Source organism: Hyperoodon ampullatus, assembly GCF_949752795.1.
Source record: "Hyperoodon ampullatus genome assembly, chromosome: 19".
NCBI lineage: Eukaryota > Metazoa > Chordata > Mammalia > Artiodactyla > Ziphiidae > Hyperoodon > Hyperoodon ampullatus.
Genome location: NC_136932.1, coordinates 39154279 through 39180604, shown reverse-complemented (window position 1 = coordinate 39180604; position 26326 = coordinate 39154279). Strand labels below are relative to the sequence as shown.

General features: G+C 57.5%; 3 protein-coding genes across 3 annotated transcripts; 2 read left to right on the top strand and 1 right to left on the bottom strand.

Moving 5' to 3' along the window:
* Positions 1 to 6616: 6616 nt before the first annotated feature.
* TMEM256 (transmembrane protein 256) lies at positions 6617 to 7872 on the bottom strand. Its single transcript, XM_079725444.1, has 4 exons — positions 7749 to 7872; positions 7416 to 7447; positions 7079 to 7159; positions 6617 to 6840 (listed from the first exon to the last, which is right to left on the bottom strand). Exons 1-4 carry the CDS (start codon positions 7831 to 7833, stop codon positions 6697 to 6699), a joined length of 342 nt encoding a protein of 113 aa, XP_079581570.1. The 5' UTR covers positions 7834 to 7872; the 3' UTR covers positions 6617 to 6696.
* Positions 7873 to 11616: 3744 nt separating this feature from the next.
* On the top strand, positions 11617 to 21621 carry NLGN2 (neuroligin 2; the record flags this gene model as incomplete). The annotated part of the gene is made up of 7 exons (XM_079725353.1): positions 11617 to 12457; positions 15965 to 16015; positions 18161 to 18310; positions 18484 to 18669; positions 18792 to 18984; positions 19350 to 19946; positions 20745 to 21621. Exons 1-7 carry the CDS (start codon positions 12001 to 12003, stop codon positions 21619 to 21621), a joined length of 2511 nt encoding a protein of 836 aa, XP_079581479.1. The 5' UTR covers positions 11617 to 12000.
* Positions 21622 to 24244: 2623 nt separating this feature from the next.
* On the top strand, positions 24245 to 25456 carry SPEM1 (spermatid maturation 1; the record flags this gene model as incomplete). The annotated part of the gene is made up of 3 exons (XM_079725563.1): positions 24245 to 24388; positions 24488 to 24545; positions 24732 to 25456. 3 exons carry the CDS (start codon positions 24245 to 24247, stop codon positions 25454 to 25456), a joined length of 927 nt encoding a protein of 308 aa, XP_079581689.1.
* Positions 25457 to 26326: the final 870 nt, after the last annotated feature.

Here is a 26326-nt window from a genome sequence, read left to right as displayed (position 1 = left end):
AGACACAAAGATGGACAGGCAAACGCAGAGCGGCAGCTGCGCCCAGCGCCGGCCCAGGGTCTCTAGGGCGGCGCGTCTGACTCGGGGAGAAACCGAAAGTGTCAGCGGGCAAGGCGGGGGCCCTGGGACCCTGGATTCCCTCAGGGGCCCCAGAACCGCCCCCTCCCTTTGTTCTCCCATTCTCCGCGGAGGCGGCTGTTGGCAGACGGCAGGACAGATGGACCCGCGGTCAGACCGACGGCCCCACCTCGAGGGAGGTCTCCTGATCCCTCTGTTCCCCCTGCTCACCTGAAGCCCCTAGAATAGCCCGGGTGCCCAGCACTCGGCAGCTCTCGGGAGCTGGTGGAGGCGGGCCCAGGAGCTGACTCCACCCCCCGACCCGTCCAGGCCCCGCCCCTCCCAGCCTGAGCAGAGCGCCTGCGCAGGAAGACTGCCGGCTCTGCTGCGGCGCCGAGGATTCCAGTCCACCCGCTTCACGGCTTGGCGGGCGTCCCCGCCCTTTCCGCTCGGATGCAGAAGCCCAGAGAGGAAGCTCGCCTGGGAGGGTAGCCGGGTGAGCCCTAGCCCTGCGACTCCCGCCAGGCCTGCGGGCGCAGAGTGGTCAGTGCCCCTTGGTGGGAACGAGGGCCGCTTGCGCGGCTCCGGAGCCCAGGCTCCTCCTCCCGAGGGCGGTTCGGGCCTCGCTGACGCAGCGGAACACCCTGCACACTCACCCATTGGCTTCTAGGACTGACTCTTGGCTCCCCTTCTGCCTCCCTGGGGCTACCTTGCCAGTCTCCTCTCCCTGACGTAGCAGTGACCCACACAGACCCGTTGCAATTATAGTACTTCCTTCAGGCGCCCCCAGCCACACGGGGGATAGACTGCCAGACAGTGTCAGTAACGAGTGGGCGTGAAGTGAGGCTCAGGGGGGCCAGAGGAGACAGCGCGGTCCGCAGGAAAGCCTTCTCCCAACAAGAATCGCTTCTTTCGCTTTGTTTGAGTCCTGAGCCCAGGCCCGCAGGTGTGAGGAAGTCCTGCGCCTTGGGGGCCTATAGGCTGAGCGGCAAGTGATGAGTTCAGAGTCCGGCCCACGTGCACAGAGGGCCTTGTGGGAGCTGCGCTTTGGCCCCCAGGGCAGTGGGGAGCCCACTGAAAGATTTTCAGACAGGGAGAGAAGGTCAGATGTTTTAGGAAAACCATTTAACCTGTATGGTGGAGACCAACAGAGGCCCCAGGCTGGGTTGGCAGTAGTCTGGGGGAGAGGATGGTTGTGATAGTGTGGACAGACAGAAGTGGCAGATTTTGGAGATATTTAGACAATAATATAGAACTTGTTTGGGAAGTGAGATGTGGAGGTGAGGAGTCCAGGATGACCTCAGGTGCCTGTCTGGTGACCAGGCAGATGGAGGTCTCACCCATCAAGATGCACATGGGGAGAAGCAGGTTTGGCGGCTCCTTTGTCCCTATGTCCATGTTCCTCTGGGCTGGTCCTACAGCTTCAGTCATCATCTTCAAACCCAAATGCTGGACCTCCCCCCTGGTATCCCTTAGTGCCTCAGATTCTACCTGGCCCAAACCACGCGCCAGCCTCCACCAAAACATACAGACATACAGAAGTTCAGTTATTCAACAGAGATTTAATGAGACCTTACTATATGTCAGACAGGTAATAGAAGTACTTAGCAGTTTTTAAAAATTCCCAGTCTCCTGGGGTTTACATTTTAGTGGGGAAGAGACAGACGATATACATAAAATATATCAGAAGTCAGACGGTGACAAGTGCTATAAAGAAAAATAGAGCAGGATAAGGACAGAGAATGGTGGACAAGAGTTGCAATTTTATAGGGGGCAGACTAGAAAGTGATGGCTGAGCAAAGACCTAAAGGAGGTCAAGGATTAAGCCATGCAGACTTCTGGGTGAAGAGTTTTTCAGACAGAGGGAACAAAGGCAAAGGCCCTGAGGTAGAAGTGTGCCTTGTGTGGCTGGAATGGAATGAATGAAGGGGAGGAAAGAGAGGTCACAGGAGGCCAGATCACATACCGCCCTGTAGACCATTGGCTTCTACTCTGAGTGAAATGGAAAGTGTTGGAGGTTTTGGCCAGAGAAGAGATATGAGATTTACATACTGAAACAGTGTTCCTCAACCCTGGCCACAAGTTCGAATCATCTGGGGTGCTGTAGAAATACCTCTAGCTGGGCCCCGCTTCATATCAATTACATTAGAATATCTGGGGTGAGGTGCAGACATAGGAACTTTTTGAGAATTCCCCAGCAGATTTTAAATTGCAGCTAAGTCTGAGGGTGACAGTGTTAGAAGGATTTCTCTCTGTCTCTCTCTCAGGCTGCTTTGTCCGGAGTAGGCTGTAGGTAGGCAAGGGCAGAGGGAAGTTTTCAGAAAGCTAGATGAGATTTGCAGGTGGCGTGGACCAGCTGCCAGAGTGGTAGCAATGGAGGTGGTGAGAAATGGTCAGTTTCCAGTTATGTATTTGAGCCAACAGGACTTGATGATGGCTTGGATATAGGATGTGAGGAAAAGGGAAGTCAAAGTTGACTCAGGCTTGGCCCAGGAGACCCTTCACTCTTACTGCTTTGTCATTTCCTGCCTGCCCACTCCATCCTGAGCTCCAGGCACTCCAGTTCTCCTCTTGACTTGTTACCAGTATAATCTTGTCCCTTTTTCTGGTGAACTATGCATGCTGAAAACCCAGCAAATGTGCCGAAGTCTTACCAGTCTCCTAAGGCAAACAAGCCCACATCAGTACCTACTTGTAACACTGAACACATTGTATCAAATTATTTTTTAAAGGGTCTGTCTCCACTGCTGAAATCTGAGTTTCTTGGTATGTACAAGAAGGAAAAAACTCAGCTTTGGGAACTGGACAGAAGAGAGTTTGAATCACAGCTTCCCCAGGTCCTGGCTGTATGATACAGAAGAAGTTGCTTCACCTCTCTTAGCTTCACTTTCCACTGACTTGCAGGTCTGTTGAGAAGACTGGACACAATGTGCAGCAATAATAGGGACCAATTACCACGTGGTCCTTATTTTTCTTGGTTTTCCAAGAGTCTGACTCACAGGGAGGATCAAAGCAAAGGTCTTAGGGATATATTACATGGACAGTGGCCATGCCAAATGTCAGGGTCTCCTCCAGCTGGAGGTTCCCTGTGCTCCAGATGCTGCCTGAGATGAAGGGTGGATGGAAATGCAGCAAGGGCACTGGATTGGGAAGTAGGAGCCTGGGGATCCAGTGTCGGCTCTGCCACTGGCACTCTGGGCCACTCTGGAGGTCCCCCTGAGGCCTTATTTTACTCTATTTTATTTTATTTTGGCCGCACCGTGCGGCTCGTAGGATCTTAGTTCCCCAACCAGGGATTGAACCCAGGCCCACAGCAGTGAACTCGCAGAGCCCTAACCACTGGACTGCCCGGGAATTCCCCCCCCCCCCTTTTCTTTTAATTTACTTATTTGGCTGCACTGGGTCTTGGTTGCCGCACGCGGGACCTTCATTCCAGCATGTGGGATCTTTTTTTTCGTTGTGGCCTGTGGGCTCTTTAGTTGCGGCATGTGAGCTCTCAGTTGCGCATTTGCGGTCTAGTTCCCTGACCAGGGATCAAACCCGGGCCCCCTGCACTGGGAGCGTGGAGTCTTAGCCACTGAACCACCAGGGAAGTCCCTCCCCTCATCTTTAAAATGAAGAGATATTGTGATCCTCTACTAATACACCTCAAGTGTATGCCTCCTCCCTGGATATAAATGCTTCAGTGGCTCCCCATTGCCCTCAGAAGGGTCCAACCTCTCAGCACAGGCATTCCACCATTTGGCCCCATCTGTCCTCATCTTTCACTACTGACCCTCTCATCATCTTCAAGCCAGCCACCAGCAATTTTTTCTGGTCTTGAAGGCACAGGGCTCTCTTGCCTCCAAAGCTCTTGCCTTGGTCTGGAACACGCCGCTCTCCCTCCTCATCACTTAACTCCTGCAGGTCTCCACTGAACACTGTACTACACTGCAGCTGCTACAGGGGTCTGGAGCTTAGCCAGGACTAGGGTCGGACATAAATTCTGGATTTAGAAATATGCAGATTGTAATTAAAGCTATGGGGCCAAATGAAATTACCTAGAAATCGTCTCACTCAGCTAAACGGTCTGCACTTTTTTGAATGCACACTGTCAGAAAAATTAAGTATGTACCCCCCAGTATACTATACAGATATGCACGTTTATAAAATATACACAAAAATAGAAATTTTAAAAGGTGAAATTAAAATATGTATACTTATGAGTTCTACTTTCTTTTAAATTAAAATTTGGAAACCATTGATTTAAACTGGGTAGAGACAAGAACCCGGCAAAGGAGCCACAGAGATAGGGAAGACCAGGAGAGTGGTGTCAGAGAAGGAACAGGATGTGTTCAAGAACAGTGTGGCCAACTGTGTCAAATGCTGCAGAGACTGAGGAAGATGAGACTGAAAATCATCCACTGGGTCTGGCAACCAAGAGGTCACAGTGATTCATGGGATCCTTCCAAGGGCATCTATGGGGAAGAGATGGGATAGAAGACTGACCAGCGTGGGTTGCAGAGTAAACTTGAGGCCAGATCTCTCTCCTGAGCTCAGACACCTCCCTGAGCTCCCCAACTACCTCCTTGGTGCCTCCACTTGGATGTCTCCCAGGCATTTCAGAAGCAACATGTCCAAAACTGACCTCCTGATCTGCCTCCCTCTAATCTGCCCCACCCTTCAGTGTTTCTCATCTAAGTAACAGCACCTCCATCCAACTCGGTACGTAAACCAGAAATCTCCCTCTCGTTCACCCCTTCTGAATTGAACATTTTTACCACCTCTTCCACCCTCAGCCAAGCCACCATCACCATCTCACACCTGGACCTCTTTAGTGGCCTCCTGGCTGGTTTCCCTGTTGCCATCCTTGCTGTCCTCTGATTGGTTCTCCAGACCTTTTAAACACATAAGTCAGATCCTAGCACTCTCTCACTTTAAACCTTTCAATGACTTAACTGTTGTGCTGCAAATAAATTCTGAGTGCCTCACCACACCACAGGTCAGCCATGCTGCTTTTGCTCTTTCTCCAACCCGCCCAGTTCTCTCCTGCCTCAAGGATTTCAAACTGCTCCGTTTCGGCCTGTTTGCCAGGTATTCTTTCTGCTAAAAACACACTTCCCCTCCACTCTGCGCATGGTTAGTTCCAGCTTAAACAGGACCTCCTCTGCGAGGCCTTCCCATCTAAAGGGGCACACCCTCCACTGCCCCATTGTTCCAGCCCCCCTGTTCTTTCCTTTCAAGCACATAGCATACCTCACAGTGATATACTTGTGTTTAGTTGTTTAAGGTCTGTTTCCTGTACCAGATGGGAAACCCCATGAGGGAAACATGGTGTCTGTCTCGTGCACGATTCAATTTCCTTGTAACGTGTCTGTCTGACATGTGACCAACACTTGATGAGCACTGGTTTAATAAAAATTGCCCACTAAATATCCTCCAGTTCTCTGCTGTAGGTGCTACTCCAGCCCACCTTGCCACCTTTTCTCATTCCTCTCCTGCCTAAGTCAGAAACTCATCCCACACCGAGGACTCAGGTGGCCCCATACCCCTCCCCTCCCACCTCTGTCTCTTTGTTCACTGTTTCAGCCACACAACAGAGCTCTTTTAAGAATCATCTCAGGGCTTCCCTGGTGGCGCAGTGGTTGAGAGTCCGCCTGCCGATGCAGGGGACACGGGTTCGTGCCCCTGGTCTGGGAAGATCCCACATGCCGCGGAGTGGCTGGGCCCGTGAGCCATGGCCGCTGAGCCTGCGCGTCCGGAGCCTGTGCTCCGCAACGGGAGAGGCCACAACAGTGAGAGGCCCGTGTACCGCAAAAAAAAAAAAAAAAAAAAAAAAAAAAAGAATCATCTCAAGCACTGTGAAGCATTTTCTGACCCCCAATACATGATGTTCTGTCCCTGCTTTGAACCCCAAAGTATTTTGTAACTAATGACACCTCATCCCGCCTTGCCTTAACCCTGACTTCTAGAGTAAGGGGCTTCTCAAAAAACCGTCTACCTGGATACCAAGGGGGAAAGGGGTGGGGTGGGAGGAATTGGGAGACTGGGATGGACACATATACATTATTGATACTATGTATAAAATAGACAACTGATGGGAACATACTGTAGAGCACAGGGAACGCTACCTAATGCACCGTGGTAACCTAAATGGGAGGGAAGTCCAAAAGGGAGGGGATCTCTGTATGTGTATGGCTCATTCATTTTGTTGTGCAGTGGAGGCTAACACAACATTGTAAAGCAACCACACTCCAATAAAAAATTAAAAACCCACTACCCTACAGGAATCTAGTATTAACGCTAGTGAGCATCAGAACCACAAGATGAGCTTATTAGAATACAGATTGCCAGGCCCTGAAGAGGGCTTTGGTAAGAATCTGCAGTATTTCAAGCATTCTTTATGACTCTAATGTCCACCAGTTTAAGAACCTCATAACAAGTTAACTTGAAGTGAACCCTGACTCTCCACCCAGGCCCAAGTCTCGCTGATTCGGTCTTACGAAAGGGAAGGAGTTTAAAGGTTGACAATCCCTACCCTTCCTCCTTTAAGAGGTTAAGATGAACAAAGACTCCAAAGTTCTTCATTTGCCTTTCTCTTTTAATCCCCTCCGTGCTCCACTTTAAAAAGAAGTACCCAGAAATTAAACACAAGGAAGCTCAAAGAGCCAAGGCAAGCCAGCCCAAGAGTAGCAGGCCCCCTCCCACAGGGGCCAAAGTCTGGACGCTGGGGTCTCCACTCAGAGCCTGGTAGTAAAACGTGGTGCAGAATAAGGTAGTTCCAGAAGCTAGCAGTAACCCGGCCTGAAGGAGATACAAGGCGGAATGCAGGCCAGTTAAGAACAGGGCAGGCTAGACCGCCTGGAGGGGTGGGATAGGGAGGGTGGGAGGGAGACGCAAAAGGGAGGGATATGGGAACATATGTATATGTATAACTGATTAAATTTGTTATAAAGCAGGAAAAAAAAAAAAAAAAAAAAGAACAGGGCAGGCTAGAGGGAGTGGGTGGGGCTTGGTCAGGGTTAGGGGTGGGAGGAATTACCCAGAGGGGCTTTCTGCACAGGGGCACCCCTAACAGGGCCAGGCTGTGTAAGAAGTGGTGTTTGTTGGTCTTGTCAAAGAGCTGTAAGAAAAGGAGAAATGGGGGGACTTCCTAAGCAACGCAGGATCCCGGGGGGACACAACGGACAAGAGTTCGTCCTCCAACCCCACCTCTCAAGTCCCAGCTTGACCCTCCCTCAGGCACCCAGGCCTCAAGAGTTGCATCCCTTGCCGCTACAAAGACCCGCGCCCCGTCCCTCCCCTACTTCCCTCAGGGACCCCAGACTTTGTGCCCTCATAGGCCCCGAAGCCGAGGAGCCCCAGGGCAGTTACTTCACCTCCTTCCCGTAGGCATCCGGAAACTGGGCTCCTGTGGAAAGGAGAAGCAAAGGTTACCAGTCCTAGCGCCAACCTCGACCGCCCCCACTCCCAGGGGGACCCAGGTGGACGCAGGCGAGAAAGGGCGCCCCCAGTAGGCTTCTAATTGGTGGAAACACGCATTGGGCAGTTCTGGGAACCAACTGGGCCGGGCTGAGGGGCTTTAAAAGGTTTAGGGCTCCGCGGGTCGTCTGGTCGATGGGAGGGCCGACACTTCCCATAGACTCCGCCTCTGCACCAGACCCTAAAGATCGCCCCCAACACAATCCCAGCTCCGTCCCCAGCCTCCTGACCGTGCGCCCCGTAGGAGGCCAAGCCTAAGGCTCCAGCTCCGGACAAGGCGCCCAGGCGGCGGAAAGCAGCCCCCGGACCAGCCATGGCAGTGGACTGTCAGGCGCCGGACGAACACCGCCCGGGCCACCCAAGAGGCCAGCCAATCCCGATCTCCCATGCAAATAAGGTCCACAGGTGCCCAATCCGGGCCGTGTTCATTTCAGCGTCCAGGTCCTCACCCGGGTACTTGGGCCTTTGTAAAACCTCTGTTGAGTGGCGAAGACTTCTGGCGGGCGGAGAAACCAGAACCAATTAGGAGCGGAAGAGCGGAGCAGTGGAGGCGGGGTTGGGGGGGCGGGACTAGAGGATTTGCGTCACGGATTGGCCCACTTTCCAAGTTGGTAGCCTCTTTTAACACCTCGCCCCCCCCCTCCACCTCCGGCCAATTTCCAAAGATCCCGGTCCCCTTGCAAAGTTCTGCCCCTTTCCCCACAAGCTCCTCCTTTTTAGCTTTAAACCAGACCCACTCCCAAAAAGAGGCGGCCCCACGGATAGCGAAGCCCCACCCACCACCGTTAAACCCCGCCCACTACCCAAATGGCCCCTCCTCCAGAACCGAAGGCTCCGCCTTCATATGATGCCCTGCCCCTTAGAGTTCACCCCCTCCTTCCCCCCCTCGCACTAACTGCGAGAACCCGGAGGGTGGGAGATAACGGTGTGGAGGGGGGTGTCTCCACCCTGCCCTGCTGGCCTGCTTCATCCATCCGTCGGTCTGTCCACTCCCGTCCCCTTCCACCTTCTCCAATCCCCCCCACACTCTGGAGGGCGGGCGGGCAGGCGGGCAGGCGGGTGCGAGCGAGGGGTGTGCGCCGCTCTCTCGGCAGGGGGCGGGGGAGGCGGCCGCGCGGTGACGCGCGGGGCTGCTGCGGCTGCTCAGCCGGTGGATCATCACTCTCTGGCTGGGATGGACGCGGGGCGGGCGGGCCCTGGCGCGCGGGGCCAGGAGTCCGGGCCTCCCGGCTGCTGAGCATTCCCCGAAGCCTACCCCTTACCTCCGCTTTCCTTCCTAGGATCTGTGCCGACCCCCGCCCCGGGGCTCCAGACTCGGCTCCCGCCCTCCTCTGACTCCCCGGACCTCCCCCTCCCGCCCGCCCTCGGGATCCACTAGATCCCTCCCCCTCCCTGAGGATTCCGGCTGGATCCCTGCCCCTGCACCGCGGATCCTGCGCTCCCGGGTTTTGGCCCCCTGGGGATTGCCGTGGACTCCTCCCGTACCCGATCCCTCAGGATCCTCTGCCTGTACCGCCTTCTGGTCCCTCGAAGCCAGCCCACGGAGCCAGTGGATCCCCAATCCAGCCCTGTCCCGTTGCCTCCTCCTCCCTCCGCCGTCCCCACTGCGGGGTTCCCTGTTCTTGGGCTCCTCCTGACCCCATCCCCTACCTCTCCTTTCCCCGGGGATCGACTGGATCCCGGCCCCGCCCCCGGGGGCTGGGGCGATCTCCCTCCCCCGCCGGGTGAGGCGCTGCGGGCGGGGGCTGGGCCTGCGGGGCCGCGGGGGCTCAGAGGCCGCCGCCCCCCTCCCGAAGCCCGTCCGCCCCCTACTCAGAGCCCTGGATGGAGGCACCACGGCCCCAGGGCTGAGCCAGGTAGGAGCTAAGCCGGGCCGGGTGGAGGGGGCTGCGTGGCGGTCCATTGGGGTCTCCCTCTCCCCATCTCTCTCCCTGCGCCTGGTTTCCCCCAGCCTGCTCTGTCTGCGTGTCTCCGCCTAGGGATGCTCTCGCCGTGTCTCTGCGTCTCGGTCTCTTTGTCTCTGCCTCTCTCCAGCCCATGAATGATCCTTTGAATGGGCCCACAGACCCCGTGTGTTCCCATCTCCCCCTCCCCCTCCTTCTCCCCTTCCCGGCCAAGCCATTTTCCCCACTGCAGGAAGAAGGGGGGGCCTATGGCCTGAGCCCCCGTCCCTCAACTCTCTCCGACCGGGGGAGTCAGGCCTGGGCAGGAATGGAGCGAATAAGGCAGAGGGATGGGGGGGGGCAAGATGTGGCAGACAGAGATGAGGAGAGCAGGGGAGAGAAAATGGGGGAGACAGATAGGGAAAGAGAGAGAGAAATCTGGGGAAGGGATTTGAAGGAGACAGAAAAATGAGAAGCACCAAAGAGGGAGGTTTAGAAGAGAGAGAGATGAAAGAAGACTGAGGGCGAGAGACTGAAGGCAAGAGCTGGAGCAAGCTGGAAGAGGCCGTGGAAAGATGCTCTGAGGGAGCGCTATGGAGAGGAGAGAGATGGGGGGGAGGGCTCCAGTGGGAGGGAAGAAGGGAGAGAAGCTGGCAGGGAGGAGGCCAGGGACCCAAAGTACCTTAAGGGAGGGGGGTGACAGAGGCAGACCTTGTTCGCGGGAGGCGGAGGGGGCGGGTGGGGGAGGGGCGGCAGGCCATGGAAGCAGAGTCCAGCCTGGCATAGGCAGAGGAGAACCTGGAGGAGCCAGCCCCAAGCCCCCTCCAGGTGATAGGGGAACAGGAGCTTAAGAGGACCTGAAGAAGGGAGGGCATGACTGGGTGTGTGTGGTAAGGATTCCTGTGTCCTCATCTCTGGAATAAATTGACACCTGCAGAGAGCCAACCGCGGGCTGGTGCCTGGCTCTGAAAACCCCGCGTCAGCAAACAGCTCTGGCGGCTGGTGGGGGGGGGACGGGGGGGCTTGCTGAGATGACCTGGGTGTCTGCCCCTTCAGTCCGATCTGTTCCCTTGTCCTGCTCCTGCTGCCCTGAGCACCCAGGCATCAAGGCAGCAACTGTGGGGGCTGGCAAGGGGAAGGGGAGGTGAATAGCTGGGATGGGATGAGAAGAGGCCAAGGTTTGTCCCCAGGGCATGGGTCAAAATGCCATGCATGGAAGAAGAGGTGTCTGGGGTTCAAGGCTGTTCAAGACTGTGGGAGGGGAGCCATTGGTGGGTGCATCTGATTCCCCCTAAAGCCACCTCAGCACCCCTTCTCCCCAGCCAGAGGCCTGGTCACTAGGGCTAGTTCTGACTGGCCAACAAGGGGCAAGAGGCAGCTCTTTTAGGGTTCTCTAGGCCCCTAGTCTCCAGATCCCCTCAACATATATACTTCTCCCTCTATGCGAAGGCTGGGGGAAACTCTAGCATTCTGACTCATGCCTCTGCTCTCCTCCTCATGCTCTGAATGTACCCCATAACCAACCCAGCCCCTTCCCATCTTCCTCCAGAAACCCCCCACCCCCACTCCAGGGTTAAAGCTGCAGCCCGTTGCCGAGGTAGCATTGCGGGGCAGCATCCTGTCGCCCAGCAACCGGCTGCAGAATCACGCACCTGTCCCCGGATTTGCCCCTCCAGCCTCCCCTCCCTGTCTAGCCCCTGCCTCAAGGCACCTTAACTTCTGAGGGGAGAAATGGAGAGGGCCTGGGGTTCAGGGGTCTCCCCCACTACACAAATCCTTCTAGAATGAGATGTTGAAGGGAGGATAAGGTGCTGGGCTTGTGCAGTCCCAAGAAAGACCTAAGTCTGGCCTGGGGTGGGAGTTCAGTGCTATGAAATTACAGCTCAGGAGTGATTAACACGTATAAACAAACCCACCACTTCCTGCTAATTAATGACTTGGTATTTTTATTTTCTCTTCCTTGTCTATCTCATCCCTCCCAGGGAGGTGGGAACTGGGACTCCCGAGTCCCTGAGGAGAACATGCCTGGGAGGGATAAACAGCTGGAAGGGGAAGTACTGGGTCTGGGGAGCTGACCCTCCTTCCCCTCTGGCAGTCCTAGACATTTAACACATCTGGACCTCACCCCAGCCTCAGACTTTTCTATCTGGGTCCCTGCTGAGGGGAGGGGGTGGCTGGGGTGGGGGGGTGGGGTGTCAAGGGGCCAGAGGATGGAAGACGGGGGACAACTTGTTCTGAATTCTGAGTCACTAACCACCTGTCTCTTCTGTTTCCCCATTCCTGTCTGTCCGCCCCGTCCAATTTCCCTTCCCTTCTTGCACCTCTTCTCTGTATTTTTCTGTCCGTCCGTCTGTCTGTCCGTCCCTCCTCCCCGCAGGTCGGGCCTGCCTTCACCTTCTCCCACTTCCTTCCCCTTCCCCACCCCTCGCCCCCTCCATGGAGAGGAACAGACCCCTTATCTGTCCCGTCTAACCCAGGTCCCTCCCCACCCCCCTCCTCCCTCCCTTTCCCCCGCCCCCTCCTCCCTCCCTCTCCCCCCCCTTCTCTCTCTCTCCGAGGGGGGGGGTCCCGGGGAGGGAGGGGGGGTCCCCCGATCAGCATGTGGCTCCTGGCGCTGTGTCTGGTGGGGCTGGCGGGGGCTCAGCGTGGGGGAGGGGGTCCCGGCGGCGGCGCCCCGGGCGGCCCGGGCCTGGGTCTCGGCAGCCTCGGGGAGGAGCGCTTCCCAGTGGTGAACACGGCCTACGGGCGAGTGCGCGGCGTGCGGCGCGAGCTCAACAACGAGATCCTGGGCCCGGTCGTGCAGTTCCTGGGCGTGCCCTACGCCACGCCACCCCTGGGCGCCCGCCGCTTCCAGCCGCCCGAGGCCCCCGCCTCGTGGCCCGGCGTGCGCAACGCCACCACCCTGCCGCCCGCCTGCCCGCAGAACCTGCACGGGGCGCTGCCCGCCATCATGCTACCCGTGTGGTTCACCGACAACCTGGAGGCGGCCGCCACCTACGTGCAGAACCAGAGCGAGGACTGCCTGTACCTCAACCTCTACGTGCCCACCGAGGACGGTAAGAGCGCGGGCACCGGGCCGGGCCCCCGGTGGACACAGCCCACAGACATCCATGCACACCCTCAGGCGCCGGCAGACCCCGGGCCGGGAGCTGGGCCTTCGCCGGGGCCGTGAGGGGCAGTGCGTCCCTGCGGGCTCTGCATGCCCTCCCAGGGTGGTACGGGTCCCTTCCAGGCAGTCCCAGGAACGAATCCCACAGTCAGCCCAGAAGCTCTTTGTGCGCCCAGAGAGCCGATGGCGGGGGCAGCAGGCACTAGGCTGGGCCTAACCACCCCCTGCCCACAGAGGCACACACAGAGGGGACGCTGAGGGCGATCAGGTGGTGGAGGCATCCATCATCAGCTGCCTAGACAGCCACTCCAGCTCTGCCCCATCTCCTGAGCCCAGGCCTAGGCTTGTCCCCAGCCACTACCCACTTGAGCTACACCTCCACCTCAAGGACAGCAAAGACTCCTCCTTCTCCCCAGGCCAGCATGGGCAGACGTCCTTCTGTCACATGCAGGGCCCCTCACCTGAGCTGAGTGCCTCTTCCCCAGGATGCTCTGTCCCCTGATCGCTATACACTCCCGAAGGATCAGGGAAGCTCCTTGCCAAGGGCCCCTCCACTCACAGCACAGCCCGCCCATATCCCCAACAGAACACCTTCCCGGGGGCTCCTCCGAGCTGGCTCTTCTTGACAATGAACTCTCTAGTTCACTACAGCAGTGCTCATAGGCCCCAGCAGCAGTTTCCCACCGGACAGTTCCCCCCCAGCCAGCCTTCAGCACATCGAGACCAACCAGTGTCAGTACCTTCCAGCAGCCCATGGCAGAGGGTAATCAGCAGACCTGCAGCCACCCTGACAGACCATCCTCCCAAAGAACCCCCACGTTATCCTTCCTACTCCCCGTGTCACCACTCCAAAACACCTGACACACACAGAGACCATCCACTCTGATAACACCCGCCACAGGCCATTTTCCAACAACTTTACATATAGGCTTGGTACCCAGGAACCCCACTGTACACCCTACACACCCAACACCCACACATCATGAACTCAAGTCCCACTACAAGACCAGGAATTTCAAATGCTCAACACTCAGGTCAGGTACCCAACCGACCAGCACACTGACCTTGTGCTCTGGAATCCCACTTATCAAAATTCCCAGCACCTTCACACAGCACGGACGCCAACACTTCTCTGGAATTGTGTACCCTGTCACCCATATAGACCTGTGCTCCCCAGTATCTCTGGGTATAGATCATGTGCCCTAGTAACACCCATACGCAGACCTTTACCCCAGTAACCCTGCAGCTGGACCATGTGCTCCAACAGGCTACTCACACCACAGTCCCCTACGTTCTCAACACCTCTCAGACATTGCTTACCCCAACTCCTGCCTAGAGGTCATCAGTATCATACCTCAGGCTGTGACAGCACAGGTGGCAACCCTACACCCTACTCACAGATCAAGTACTCCAACACCTCGCTCCCTGCACCCAGAGGACATGCCAATCACAGAACACCCCATGCACCTCAACACCATCACTACCCCTCCCTGTATAAGCCACGCCTCCTAGCCACCCCTACACACAATGCACAGAAGTTTCTACTCCAATCCTATTCAGATTCCAAGCACTCTGATAGGCCACTTACCCTAATACATTCCACACATCCTCCCCAATATCCCAACACCCTCTGCCTCAGAGCCATCCACTCTACCTTCCCTTGCCCTCTCATGGACCACCTACCCCAGCGCCCTCCTACCAGTGAATTATTCACCCTAGTGCCTCCAATAGGCCACCCATCTCAATGCTCTCCACTCGTGGACTTTCCACCCACATCTTCGGGTAGAAAGCTGTCCCGCCTGCAACGCCCCGCTCAGTGGGCTATTGTCTCGTCACCCCTCATGTGAAACATTCACCCAGCACTTCCCACTAATGGACTGTCCACCCCAACACCTCCATACAAATTGCCCACCCTGCCCCCACCCCACCCATGCCCACACCTTCTGTATTTTTAACCGTCGCTTATTGCTTGGGGCCTGACACATTCAGGTGATCTCACTGAATCTTCACACCAGCTCTGAGAGGAAGAGGTTGACTCAGGCACACACACACACACACACACACACACACTCATACACGCTCACACAGCCGCACACATAATATTCTCACACGCACACATGCCCTGCTGACTTCATCCCCATCCCCATCCCTATCCTGTCAGAGAAGAACAGGCCCTGATCCTAATGGGTCCCCTTGGGGCCATCACCACCAGTTGGGAGAAACCTTGCAGAGGCTGACCTCAGCCTTACTGACCTATCCCTTTGCATGCTGGTCCCCAGGCCACTGAGGAGAAATTGATCAGCCTGGGGGAACCCCTCAGGCCTCTGGGTTCCAGCTCTCCCTTGACTAATCCCCCAATCTGAAAGAAGCCCAGAGCCAAACTCTGAGCCCAGTCTGGGGCCTTCCTTGACGGGGCACACTTCGTGCCTCCCTGCACCTCCTGGCACCTTATGTGTCGGGCTGGCTCAGGGCACTGTGTTTCCTATTCCCTATTTGTAGACTGAACCCCCAATTGGGGAGGGGGGCTTTTGGCATTAGAGCAGGGGTTGGTGGGGGGCTGGCACCCCTGGTGGGGAGTTTACCATCTGTGGGGGAGGAGAGCAGGCCTGGGTAAGGGATGAGGTTGGGGAGGGGGGTCAGAGGGAAGAGGTGGAGTGGAGGGCAAGACCTGATGACCCCTTTCCCTGCTTCACCCCACAGTAGGGAGATGGGGTGAGAAGTCAGGCTTGTGAGTGCAGATGGAAGAGAAATGCTGGCTGGTGAGAGGCTGGGAGGTGGGCAGGCATCCCTCACTGACCTCCCCACCGCCGGCCAGTGGAGAGCTGAGGGCTTCCAGGGGCTGTGAGCTGTGGGGACGGGCTGCCCCAACCCCATCTTACCCTCTGCCCTCCAGATCGGTCCAGAGGGAAGCAGAGTCCTTTCTGCTGGAACCCCTCCTCTCTACAGCCTGGGGGAGTGGGCAGGTGCTTGGCTGGTCCTGAAGAGGGCCTGCGTGAGTGGTGGCGCCCCTCCCCGGGCGGGACACAGCTGGCCTTGGGCTCCTAGGCTCCCTGGTTGGCTTCCCCTCCCCTCCCACCCACCCCACCTCTAACACCGTTTCATTTCCAGCAATTAGCAAACACTTGGACAAGCCAAATCCTTTCCAGCCAAATCAATATGTCTTAAGACAGGGCTCAGCCCACTCAGGCACCCCACCCCCCCAAAACCAGCCTTTTCTTTGGGGCATGACTTTTTCTGGGGAGGGGAACAAAATTTGGGTTGTAGAAACGTTTTTCTCTTTTCTTGGTTTCTTTTTCTTGCAAACAAATTTTGCTTTTTTTGGCTTATTTTTTCTGCCCCTCACCCTCCCCTTTTCTGCTTTCTCTCCTCCCCTCCCCATCCACCACCTCCCCTCGACCCCCATCTTTCCCCACAAAATTGTCCTTTTTTCTCTGTTTTGTGTTCCCGGTCTTAGGTCCGCTCACAAAAAAACGTGACGAGGCGACGCTCAATCCGCCAGACACAGGTAGATTTAAAAATCCGCTGCTGCATGTGGTTGCTGATAAGAGGACGTTCTCGGCCCTGCCCCTAACTAAATGCCCTCACAGCCCTCAAGGCCCCTCAGTCGTTTTCCCAACTAAAAATGAAAAAGAAAAGAAAAGAAAAATTTGTAATAATTGGAAAAAAGAATTATGAAAACTTCAAACGAAATTTGAACAATGTTGGACCCACTAGAAAACCGGCAAGAAAAGCTTAAACATGGTGAAAATAAAGTGCAAAAAGAAATTGGAATGTCAGAAAAAAAACAAAAACCAAAAAACACCAAAGAATTGGATAAAATGTTTAGTTTGACAGACATTTGGACTATTTTGAAACTTGTGAAATATAACATTTGAAAAAACAATTTTAATTTGGAGCAAAATAACACTTGAAAAAAACAAATTTAAGTTGGCAAATTGATGACACAATCGAAAGAGCAGAAACCTGCTACAGTTTCCAAAAAAAAAAAGCCTGTCCGATGCAGAAAACGCACATTTGAAGCAAATTAAAGAATTTGGACATTTTTGAAAACAGGGCCCAATATCTTGAAGTTTCACCACAAAATTTTGAAAAAGTGCAAAGAACTTTTTTCTTTTTTTCTTTTTTTCCAAAAACGGATCTTTTTGGTTTCTTGTTTTTTTGGGTTTTTTTTTTCTTTTCTTGTTGAATCTGCCCCGAGAGCTTCTTGTTTTTTCGTTGTTGTTTTTTCTTTCTTTCTTCTTTCTTGATCCTGTTTTTTGTTGTTGGTTTTGAATTCTTGTCGCCCCAGCCCCCCCTTCCTGCTCCTCCCCTTTCTGACTCCCCCTCCCCCCTCTCTGGGAGTGGAGGTGCTGGGTGGGGAGGAGCGGGGAGGAGTAAGGACATTTAGGACAGGACCTCGGAGGGAAGGAGACCAGCCTGAGCTGTTGGAAGGCCACTGGAGGTTCAGGAACAAAGGGAAGAATAGGATCGGGGGAGGACACAGAGAGGGCACTGCCCACCTAGTAGCTCCTGGCCAAAGTCAGGTGGAAGGAGGTGTCATAGAAGGTCCTAAGAGACAGGAGGCAGGAAGCTGTCTGTGGGGGTGTGGAGGGGAGTGTCTCAGTGACCTGTTGGTTGACCTTCTGCCAGGAGGGAAGTTTCTAGCGGCTTGAGGGAGGCGGGCAGAGGCACTGGGGACCAGCTGTGCTGGCGTCACCCCAGGACTGAATCTTATTTGCCCCAGTGCCCAGGCTGGTCAGAGACTGCAGGTGTCAAGAAAGAGGAGGGCCTGGAGGCCAGGGGTGACGCCAGCACAGGCACTGTGGCTGCATCGTGGAGGAGCTGCAGGGGCAGGGACCCTGGCAAGCCCTCTCAGACTCCCGCCCTCTTCCGGAATTAGTTACCCCTCAGTCCAGTCTGTAGTGCCTCAAGGGGCCTTCTACATATGGGAGTGATCATGGGATCCTTTGGGGACATGGCAAGAGAAGGGTCCAGAACTCAGGACTTAGGCCAGTTTGGGGGGTCCGAGACTAGAGCTGCACCCTGGCTTCATTAAGCAGGCTCTTTCCCACCCTGCTGCCTCCTGCCACAGTAATTAGGCTGGGGGTTGTCATGGTAACTGGGGAGGTGACCTAGAAAGGAATTAGGGCGGGGAGGAGACCAAGCCCCCAGGGACCCTAGGGCCTGGCACCCCCTCACCCACAGGCCAGGCTACCATGTGGAGCTGAGGCCCACGGCCTGAGTCGAAGGAAACGCCAGGACCCTCCCAGGATCTCTAGCTCTAGTGGCAGCCTTGGGAGCTCGCTCTTCCTAGGAGCAGGAAGGAGATTTGCTGTGTGTGTGTGGGGAGGGGTTCCCCTGGGTCCAGCAGATGCCCTGAGGAGAGCCAGCCCCCAGCCCTGCCTCTGCTAGGCTTCTTGGAAGGTCTGCCAGGCATGTGGAGAAGTGCTGTAGGGCACACCGGCAGGAGGTGGGGAGGGATCTTCTGCCAGGGCTAGCTGGGGAGGGAGGGAGGGGAATCCGGTCTTGCCCCCCAGGGATGGGAGTGACATGTCCCCTGAGCTCTGGGCTGGAGCTCAGCAGGCCTGGGAGCTGGGCGGTGCTGCTTCTGGTCTGACTGTGTCCTTGTCCCCCACCCCCCGGCCCACCTACCCGCCCCCTCCCCACGCAGATATCCGGGACTCCGGGAAGAAGCCGGTGATGCTGTTTCTGCATGGCGGCTCCTACATGGAGGGCACCGGGAACATGTTCGATGGCTCTGTCCTGGCCGCCTACGGCAACGTCATTGTAGCCACACTCAACTACCGGCTTGGGGTGCTCGGTGAGGGTGGGCAGCCAACTCTAGGGGCTGGAGTCTGGGAGGAGGGCCTGCCGGCAGGGTTCCTCTAAACCCAGCAGAAGCAGAATGGCTTCTGGGCTGGACTGAGCTGCCCAGAAAGAGGGCAAGGGTGCTGTGACACCCCCAGGAAGCCCCCTTTCTTCCTCTACCCCCAGGTTTTCTCAGCACTGGAGACCAGGCTGCAAAAGGCAACTATGGGCTCCTGGACCAGATCCAGGCCCTGCGCTGGCTCAGTGAGAACATTGCCCACTTTGGGGGCGACCCCGAGCGCATCACCATCTTCGGATCTGGGGCAGGGGCCTCCTGTGTCAACCTTCTGATCCTCTCCCACCATTCGGAAGGTACCAGCCACCTCCTCAGCCTGTCCCTCCTGTCCCCTTTCTCACACCCCCGACCCCACCAGGTCCCCCTTCTCCTCCCTCAGGCTGATACAGCCCAGCCTAAAGCCTGCCTGTCCCACCAGGGCTGTTCCAAAAGGCCATCGCCCAGAGTGGCACCGCCATTTCTAGCTGGTCTGTCAACTACCAGCCGCTCAAGTACACGCGGCTGCTGGCGGCCAAGGTGGGCTGTGACCGGGAGGACAGCGCCGAGGCCGTGGAGTGTCTGCGCCGGAAGCCTTCTCGGGAGCTGGTGGACCAGGACGTGCAGCCCGCCCGGTATGGGGGTGGGAGAGGGCCAGGTCCAGGCCTCCATTCTCCTTGTTGGTTCCAAGGAGGTTGAGGGTGAGAGGTACCCGCAGGCCACAGGCATTCCATTTAGCCGGAAGAGGTGGGCTTCAAGGCCCTCCCAGGGCCCTGCCTTCTCCCAGAAGCCTTCCCTAAGCAGAGGTGCCTAAACAGAGCCAGTGTGCACGAGGCTCCATGAAGTGCTTGAGGGAGGACTTCCCGAGAGGCCAAGTACCCTGAAGGGCTCAGAAGGTTTTAACTAGGGGATAGTGGTCTTCTGAGCAGAGGACTCAGCAGGCTGTGAGCTGAGAGGAGGCCAGTGAACAGGTGATGCGACCTTGACCCCTTCTCCCCAGCTACCATATCGCCTTTGGGCCCGTGGTGGACGGTGACGTAGTCCCCGATGACCCTGAGATCCTCATGCAGCAGGGAGAATTCCTCAACTACGACATGCTCATCGGAGTCAACCAGGGAGAGGGCCTCAAGTTCGTGGAGGACTCGGCGGAGAGCGAGGACGGCGTGTCCGCCAGCGCCTTCGACTTCACCGTCTCCAACTTTGTGGACAACCTGTATGGCTACCCGGAGGGCAAGGATGTGCTGCGGGAGACCATCAAGTTTATGTACACGGACTGGGCCGACAGGGACAATGGCGAGATGCGGCGCAAGACCCTGCTGGCGCTCTTTACCGACCACCAGTGGGTGGCACCGGCTGTGGCCACCGCCAAGCTGCACGCTGACTACCAGTCCCCTGTCTACTTTTACACCTTCTACCACCACTGCCAGGCTGAGGGCCGGCCCGAGTGGGCAGATGCAGCGCACGGGGACGAGCTACCCTATGTCTTTGGTGTGCCCATGGTGGGCGCCACCGACCTCTTCCCCTGCAACTTCTCCAAGAATGATGTCATGCTCAGCGCCGTGGTCATGACCTACTGGACCAACTTCGCCAAGACTGGGTGAGGGCCAGAGGGGCTGGGTCGGGCATCCCTGCGGGTCAGGGCACCCCCCCTCCACCCTCAGCCCCCTCTCTCCCTCTCCTTCACACGGCCATCATCCCTCCATCGAGGCACTCTTGCCTGCTCGACTCAGACACCTGCCGGACAGCTCCTCTGTGTGTGTTGGAGACGCAGAAGAGTTGGACAGAGAGGTCCCTGTCTTTTCTGGGGGGCGGGCTCACTTGGTGCCTTTGGCTCCGTGTCTGTCTCTCCTTCCCTCCCTTGCCCACCCAGCTCTCTCCTTCTCCTCCCAGAGCTCGACCCTCTGTCTGAGTGCGCCCATCTGTGTATCTGAGTGTGTGTGAGGGTCTGTGTCTGTCTGTCTATTGCTGTCTCTGCCTCTCTCTCTTGAAATCTCTTGATATCTCTGCTTGCTTTGATCTGGTTACTCTGTACTCGCTGGTTTTCCCCTGGCTGTCTCTCATGTCCTTTTGTGTCTCTGTTTCCATATGTCTCTATCTCATTCAGTCTCAGACTCTGCCTCTGTCACTGGTGGTCTGTCTCTGCCCTCTCTGCCCCTCTGTCCTCATCTCAGACTGTCTCTGGCGGTCTGGCTTCATCCCTATTTGTCTGTCTGTCCGTCCGTCTCTGGCAGTTTCTCTGTCTCTTCGTATCCGTCTCTGTCTTTCTTCCCGTCTCCCCAGCTCTCTGCATCTCTGTCCGTCTCTCTCCCCATTCCTCCCATAGCACGCCCCCACCCCCGCCTTTCATGGGAGCCTCACCCTTACTCCTCCTTTCCCTGCCCCCCTGTGTCCACAGCGACCCCAACCAGCCGGTGCCACAGGACACCAAGTTCATCCACACCAAGCCCAACCGCTTCGAGGAGGTGGTGTGGAGCAAGTTTAACAGCAAGGAGAAGCAGTACCTGCACATCGGCTTGAAGCCGCGCGTGCGCGACAACTACCGCGCCAACAAGGTGGCCTTCTGGCTGGAGCTCGTGCCGCACCTGCACAACCTGCACACGGAGCTCTTCACCACCACCACGCGCCTCCCTCCCTACGCCACGCGCTGGCCGCCGCGCCCGCCCCCTGGTGCCCCCGGCACTCGCCGCCCGCCGCCTCCAGCCACCCTGCCGCCCGAGCCCGAGCCCGAGCCGGGCCCCCGGGCCTACGACCGCTTCCCCGGGGACTCCCGAGACTACTCCACGGAGCTCAGCGTCACCGTGGCCGTGGGCGCCTCCCTCCTCTTCCTCAACATCCTTGCCTTCGCCGCCCTCTACTACAAGCGGGACCGGCGGCAGGAGCTGCGGTGCAGGCGGCTCAGCCCCCCTGGCGGCTCGGGCTCCGGCGTGCCTGGCGGCGGGGGCCCCCTGCTCCCTGCTGCCGGCCGTGAGCTGCCACCCGAGGAGGAGCTGGTGTCGCTGCAGCTGAAGCGGGGCGGGGGCGTCGGGGCGGACCCTGCGGAGGCCCTGCGCCCCGCCTGCCCGCCCGACTACACCCTGGCCCTGCGCCGGGCGCCGGATGATGTGCCTCTCTTGGCCCCCGGGGCCCTGACCCTGCTGCCCAGCGGCCTGGGGCCACCCCCTCCCCCGCCGCCCCCCTCCCTCCATCCCTTTGGGCCCTTCCCCCCGCCTCCCCCCACCGCTACCAGCCACAACAACACGCTCCCCCATCCCCACTCCACCACTCGGGTATAGGGGGCGGCTCGGGGAGGCCCCCCTCCCCGGCCCTCCCGGCCCGCTCAGAAGGCAGGGAGGAGGACTTGGCGACAGGCTTTTGTCGTGTGGAGCTGTCACACGTCGAGGAGCTTTAGGTGGACATGGATTTCCTCGCCGGGATGTGTGTGCTGCTCCCGCGCGGAGTGGCCCGTTCTCTTCTCCGGACCTGGGCCTTTGAACAACTGGGGGGGTGTTTTTTCCCCTCCGTCGTCTGGACACCCATCTTCGGTGTGTGGAGACGTGGAAGTATTTTCCCACGTGGAGGTGTGCTTTCTCACGAGGGGGTGTGTTTTCCCATGTGCAGGGTGAGGTTTTTTTTTTGCCGCCCTGGACACATGTTGGCTCCCTCAAAGAATTTCTGTGGGGATTTGTGCCCCAGAATCCTGTTCCCTCATGCCTTCTCCCACCTCCTCCCTCCTCCCACCCCCTGGAGACCCTGGAAGTGGTGTGTTCACAAACAGCGACCCTTGGCCACCGGACGACGCGGGGTGGTGCCTGGGAAGTAGCGAGGAAATCACAGCCCCCCTGCCCTGCCCCCAGCCCTCCTGCCCCAGCGAAGCATGTGTATCCCCCGTGGCACAAGTGAGGTGAAGTACGGTCTCCCCCGGGCAGGTCTCGCCTTCCACAGATGACAGACACACATTCCCTGCCACGGGGAAGGGAGGAGATCCTGCATCTCTGTGCTGCCTGGGAACTTGTCTTCCCCTGGGTCCAGGATGCATTTCTGAGTGGAAACATGTTCTTGCATGTGGATGTATGTTTTCCCATGCAGACGGCCTCTTTCTCTCCAGCACTTCCCTGCATCTTAGGGCCTCAGGCCCAGCACTTAACTTCTCACACAGCAGGTGTGAAAGGACTTCAAACTGACAGAAGCTGAGGGGGAGGGACAAACCCTGAGGAGACGAACAGACCCTAAGCCCTGCCCTTGCTTCCCCTAGAGTTCAAGGGGTGGGGGGCTGCGTGGCACCTGCCGCCCACAGAGGCCGTGCATGTTTGACCAAAGCCCTCACCGTGGTCTGAGGGCAGCCCTTCTTCCCTCAGTCCTCAGACCGTTGCTCATCCGTGCCAAACTGGTGAGGTGGGTTTGAGGGGCGAAGACCCCCCAAAACGTGCCAAGGATTCCTCAGCCCTGGGCCCGGGCAGGTAGGATACAGGAGAGGGGGAGGTGGCAGCTAAAGGGGTCCCGCCTGCGTCCCTCTTCTCGCCATGTCTCATCGCTCCTTCTCTGCCCCTGTTTTCCCTCCCCCCTTCGCTGTCCCCCTCTGAAGCCATCCCTTCCTGGTCTCAAGCCAGCTTCTCCCCTCCCCTCAGCTGCCCACCCCCTCCTTTGACCTGCCCCCTCTCCCCTGGGCCGCCAGGGCTGAAGGAAAGGAGCAGTGGAGGGGGGAGGGGAGGAGAGCAGGGGAGAAAGGCTTCCCCAGACAGGTTGGGGGAGAGAACGGGATCCGCTGTACTGAGGAACAGATGGAGGGGGCAGTGGGGGACGGCGCTTGGGCAGACACCAGCAGGAAGAATTTGATTTGAAAGGATATGTGTAAGGTGACTGCCCAAAGAGAAACAGTTTGGGCCTCTGGGGAAAAGAACAATGTCGGGAAGGGTTTCAAGGGACACCAGCCGAGAAGGAGCCAATCCTCGTCTGCTGGCATTTTGTGGGTTCATTAGTGCCAAATTTGAATAGGGAGTGGAGTGCTGTCTTCCACTGACACCCAAATCCAGAATCCCTGGTCTTGGCTCCCCAGAACTTTGCCTCCTGACTGTCCCTTCTGCCCTCACCTCCACCCACGGAAAGTTAGTTCTTTTCCCACCCCTTCCCCTGCCTGGTCTAGCTCCTTTCCAAACAGCCCTGCCTTCTAAATGCTAGGGACCTGGGCCCTGAACCCTGTAGACAGATGCCCCCCCAAACTGGGGCATGGGAGGGGGGCTGGGGGACCCCATGATTCAGCCACGGACTCCAATGCCCAGCCCCTGTCCCCAGAACAATTCCTTGACAATCCCATGTCCCCACCCCAACCCTTCGCGGCTCTGTACACATTTTTAAACCTGGCAAAAGATGAAGAGAATATTGTAAATATAAAAGTTTAACTGTTGGTTTTGCCTGCTGTTATGTTGGGAGGTAGGGGTGGGGCTCTAAAGAAACAAACCTTGGAGAAGTGACTGCCAGTGAGGGAGGAGGAGGGGGTCCGAGCCCACAGCCCTTTCCAGTGAACAGCTCTGAGGTCAGAGAGAAAGGGGGAGTGGGTGCTGGGGTGAGGTGGTCATTGGTAATGGGGTTGTTTGGGGAGTTAAGATCAGGACCAGTGTCTGTGCAGAGGTCAGAGCCTGGCGTAGAGGACCAGGCAGGGGCTGATGGGGACAGACACCAAACAGGCCAGAGGGCCTATGGGCTGGTGCAGGTGGCTGGCTACAGGAGAGACGCGCAAGGTGAAGGGTTTGGCCTCTGCTAAGCCCTGGCCCAGGCTGGAGGGTCAAACACAGGCCCAGGACTCTTGGCACATTGTGAGGGAGGGCCCCACATCATTGTGACCCTCTTACTCCCGGGAGCCTCAGGGACAGGAAGGCGGCCAGTGGTAGTGTGGGCACAGTGGAACCCCTAGGAACCCCCATGGCCACGGCTGAGTGGCCCCGGCCCAGGGAGGCCTCGTGTCACAGCCCCGGCACCAACAGCTGCCAGGACCTGGGCAACTCCATCCTGTTGCTGCTAGGCCTTGTCATCTGCATTAACATTGGCATCAATGTGGTGACACTGGTCAGGGTGGGGCTGGGTGGGAGGGTGCTGGCGGGATGGCTGGGGGGCAGGCCGGGTGGCCGGGGCCTGCCTGGGGTCACTGTGTCCTCTCCCACCTAGCTCTGGCACAGACTCCGTGGCTTCTTACACCAAGTGTTTTCTGTTATTTGTGAGAAAGGTAAGTGGAGGATGGGGAGGTTGGGGAATAGGAAAGGCAGAAACCAGGTGTTCTAGCCCTGACCTTAAGTGGGCCCCTTCCCCTCCCTCTCTCCCTGCTCAGACACCATAGCTTCCTGCACCCTGCCTCTCCATCCCTGGAGGAGCCAGGCTCCCCACCAGCCTCTCACCTGTCCCCCATCCACAGAAGCTTCTAAGTTATGCTCACCTGGGAAGCAGACCCAGCCCCCGAAGAAGAGCGCCCCTGCAGTCTGCCGTCGGTGCACCATGGACCCTGTGAAAATGACTGTGTCCCCCGCACCCACTCGCCGCCGTCGCCGTAGAGACTCTTCAGCACGCCGCGCCCACCGCCCCGTAGCTTGGGCCCCTGACACTGACAGCAATGACAAGAAGCCCCCACGTCAGCACACAACAATCTGCTCCCACAACTGGGATTGCCCCAAGGACTGGGAAGGCTTTCAGTCCACCCAGGGGTTCTGGACTCCCTGGGCCCAGGATGCTGTGGAGCCACCTACCCAGACCATCCACTTCCAGCAAACTGTAGAGGGAAGGCTGCTCAAAAGAGAGATGCAGTCAGAGCTGGGCCCAGAGGCCTACGTGAACCCTGTGAACCCCCTGCCCCACAGCCCTCAGGCCCTGAGCCACAAGAACAGTGGGGGGGTGCCCCAGGCAGAACAGGAGCAGTGCTTGCGAGCCCAGCCACCCATCCTGGGCCCGGCCCACATCCCAGACATCCGCCAGCGCCACTCCTCAGGGCGCGAAGTCTATGATGCCAGAGACGTGAGGCGGAAGATGCGGGAGCTGACCAGGGAGGTGGAGGCCCTGTCCCACCATTACCCGCCGGTCTCTGGATCCAGCACGGCTGAGGGGACGGGAAATGCCTGGGTATACCGTTCCCTGACAGAGAAGTGACTGGGAGAGGAATAAAAAGAAGAGAGGAGGTGGTTTGTCGTGGTGTGGGGGGTGCCAGGGCCCACACAGCACCCAGAAGCCTGGTTGCTAAGGAAATGATCTCCCTGGCAACAGGGCCTAGAGAGCCCTGAGGACCCTCATCAACCTCTTGGCCTCACCAGGCCCTGTCCTCAGCCCTTGCCCAGGCCCTTCTTGGTTCCAAGGCTCCCACCTGCCTCTACTCTGTTCTTTAGTGCCCAGGGAAGCCCCCCAAATCCCATTCCAGATCCCCAGGCAGTACTGCACTTGAGTGGAGACCCTCATCCCCATGGCCTCAGTCTCTCAGAGGTCTGGCTCCTACCAGAGCCCAGGTTTAGGCTGTAACTACAGGTGAGGTGTGGTCCCTCTGAAGCCCTGGTTTCTTTGGGGAGGGATGGCTGAGAGTGAGGGTACCCAGGCCCTCACAGTTCCCCAGTCAGAACCCAAAGCTCCTGTATACTCGAGAAGGCTTGGAGCGGAGGATAAAATATTGAGGACACCCTCAAGGGCTGCCTCCACACAGCCCTGTGCGACCTCACTCCTCTGATTAGCACTTCCATGTCACAAATGAGGAGACTGAGGCTCAGAGACGCCAAGTGACTTATTCATGGTCACGGACACCAAGGATCAACTTCATGGCCTCAGACGCTCCGTCCCCCTGCTCCCACAGGTAGATTCCCATTGCTACTGAGTCAGCCTGGCCCATCAGAGTCTCCTCCCACCTTCCTCAGTTTCCCATGTAAACTCATCAGAATATTGCATCCACTGGACAGCAGGGAAACCCAGGCCCTACCTACTTCTAGACAGTTGGGATCACACACACGCACATAACTTGGGAACAAGGAGCCAGGT

Coding starts and splice junctions, on each gene's coding strand:
- TMEM256 (XM_079725444.1), bottom strand. CDS start 7,833: ATGGCTGGTCCGGGGGCTGCTTTCCGCCGCCTGGGCGCCTTGTCCGGA. Junction 7,160..7,415: donor CGGATGCCTACGGGAAGGAG/GTGAAGTAACTG, acceptor CTTTTCTTACAG/CTCTTTGACAAGACCAACAA. Junction 6,841..7,078: donor TGTGCAGAAAGCCCCTCTGG/GTAATTCCTCCC, acceptor TATCTCCTTCAG/GCCGGGTTACTGCTAGCTTC.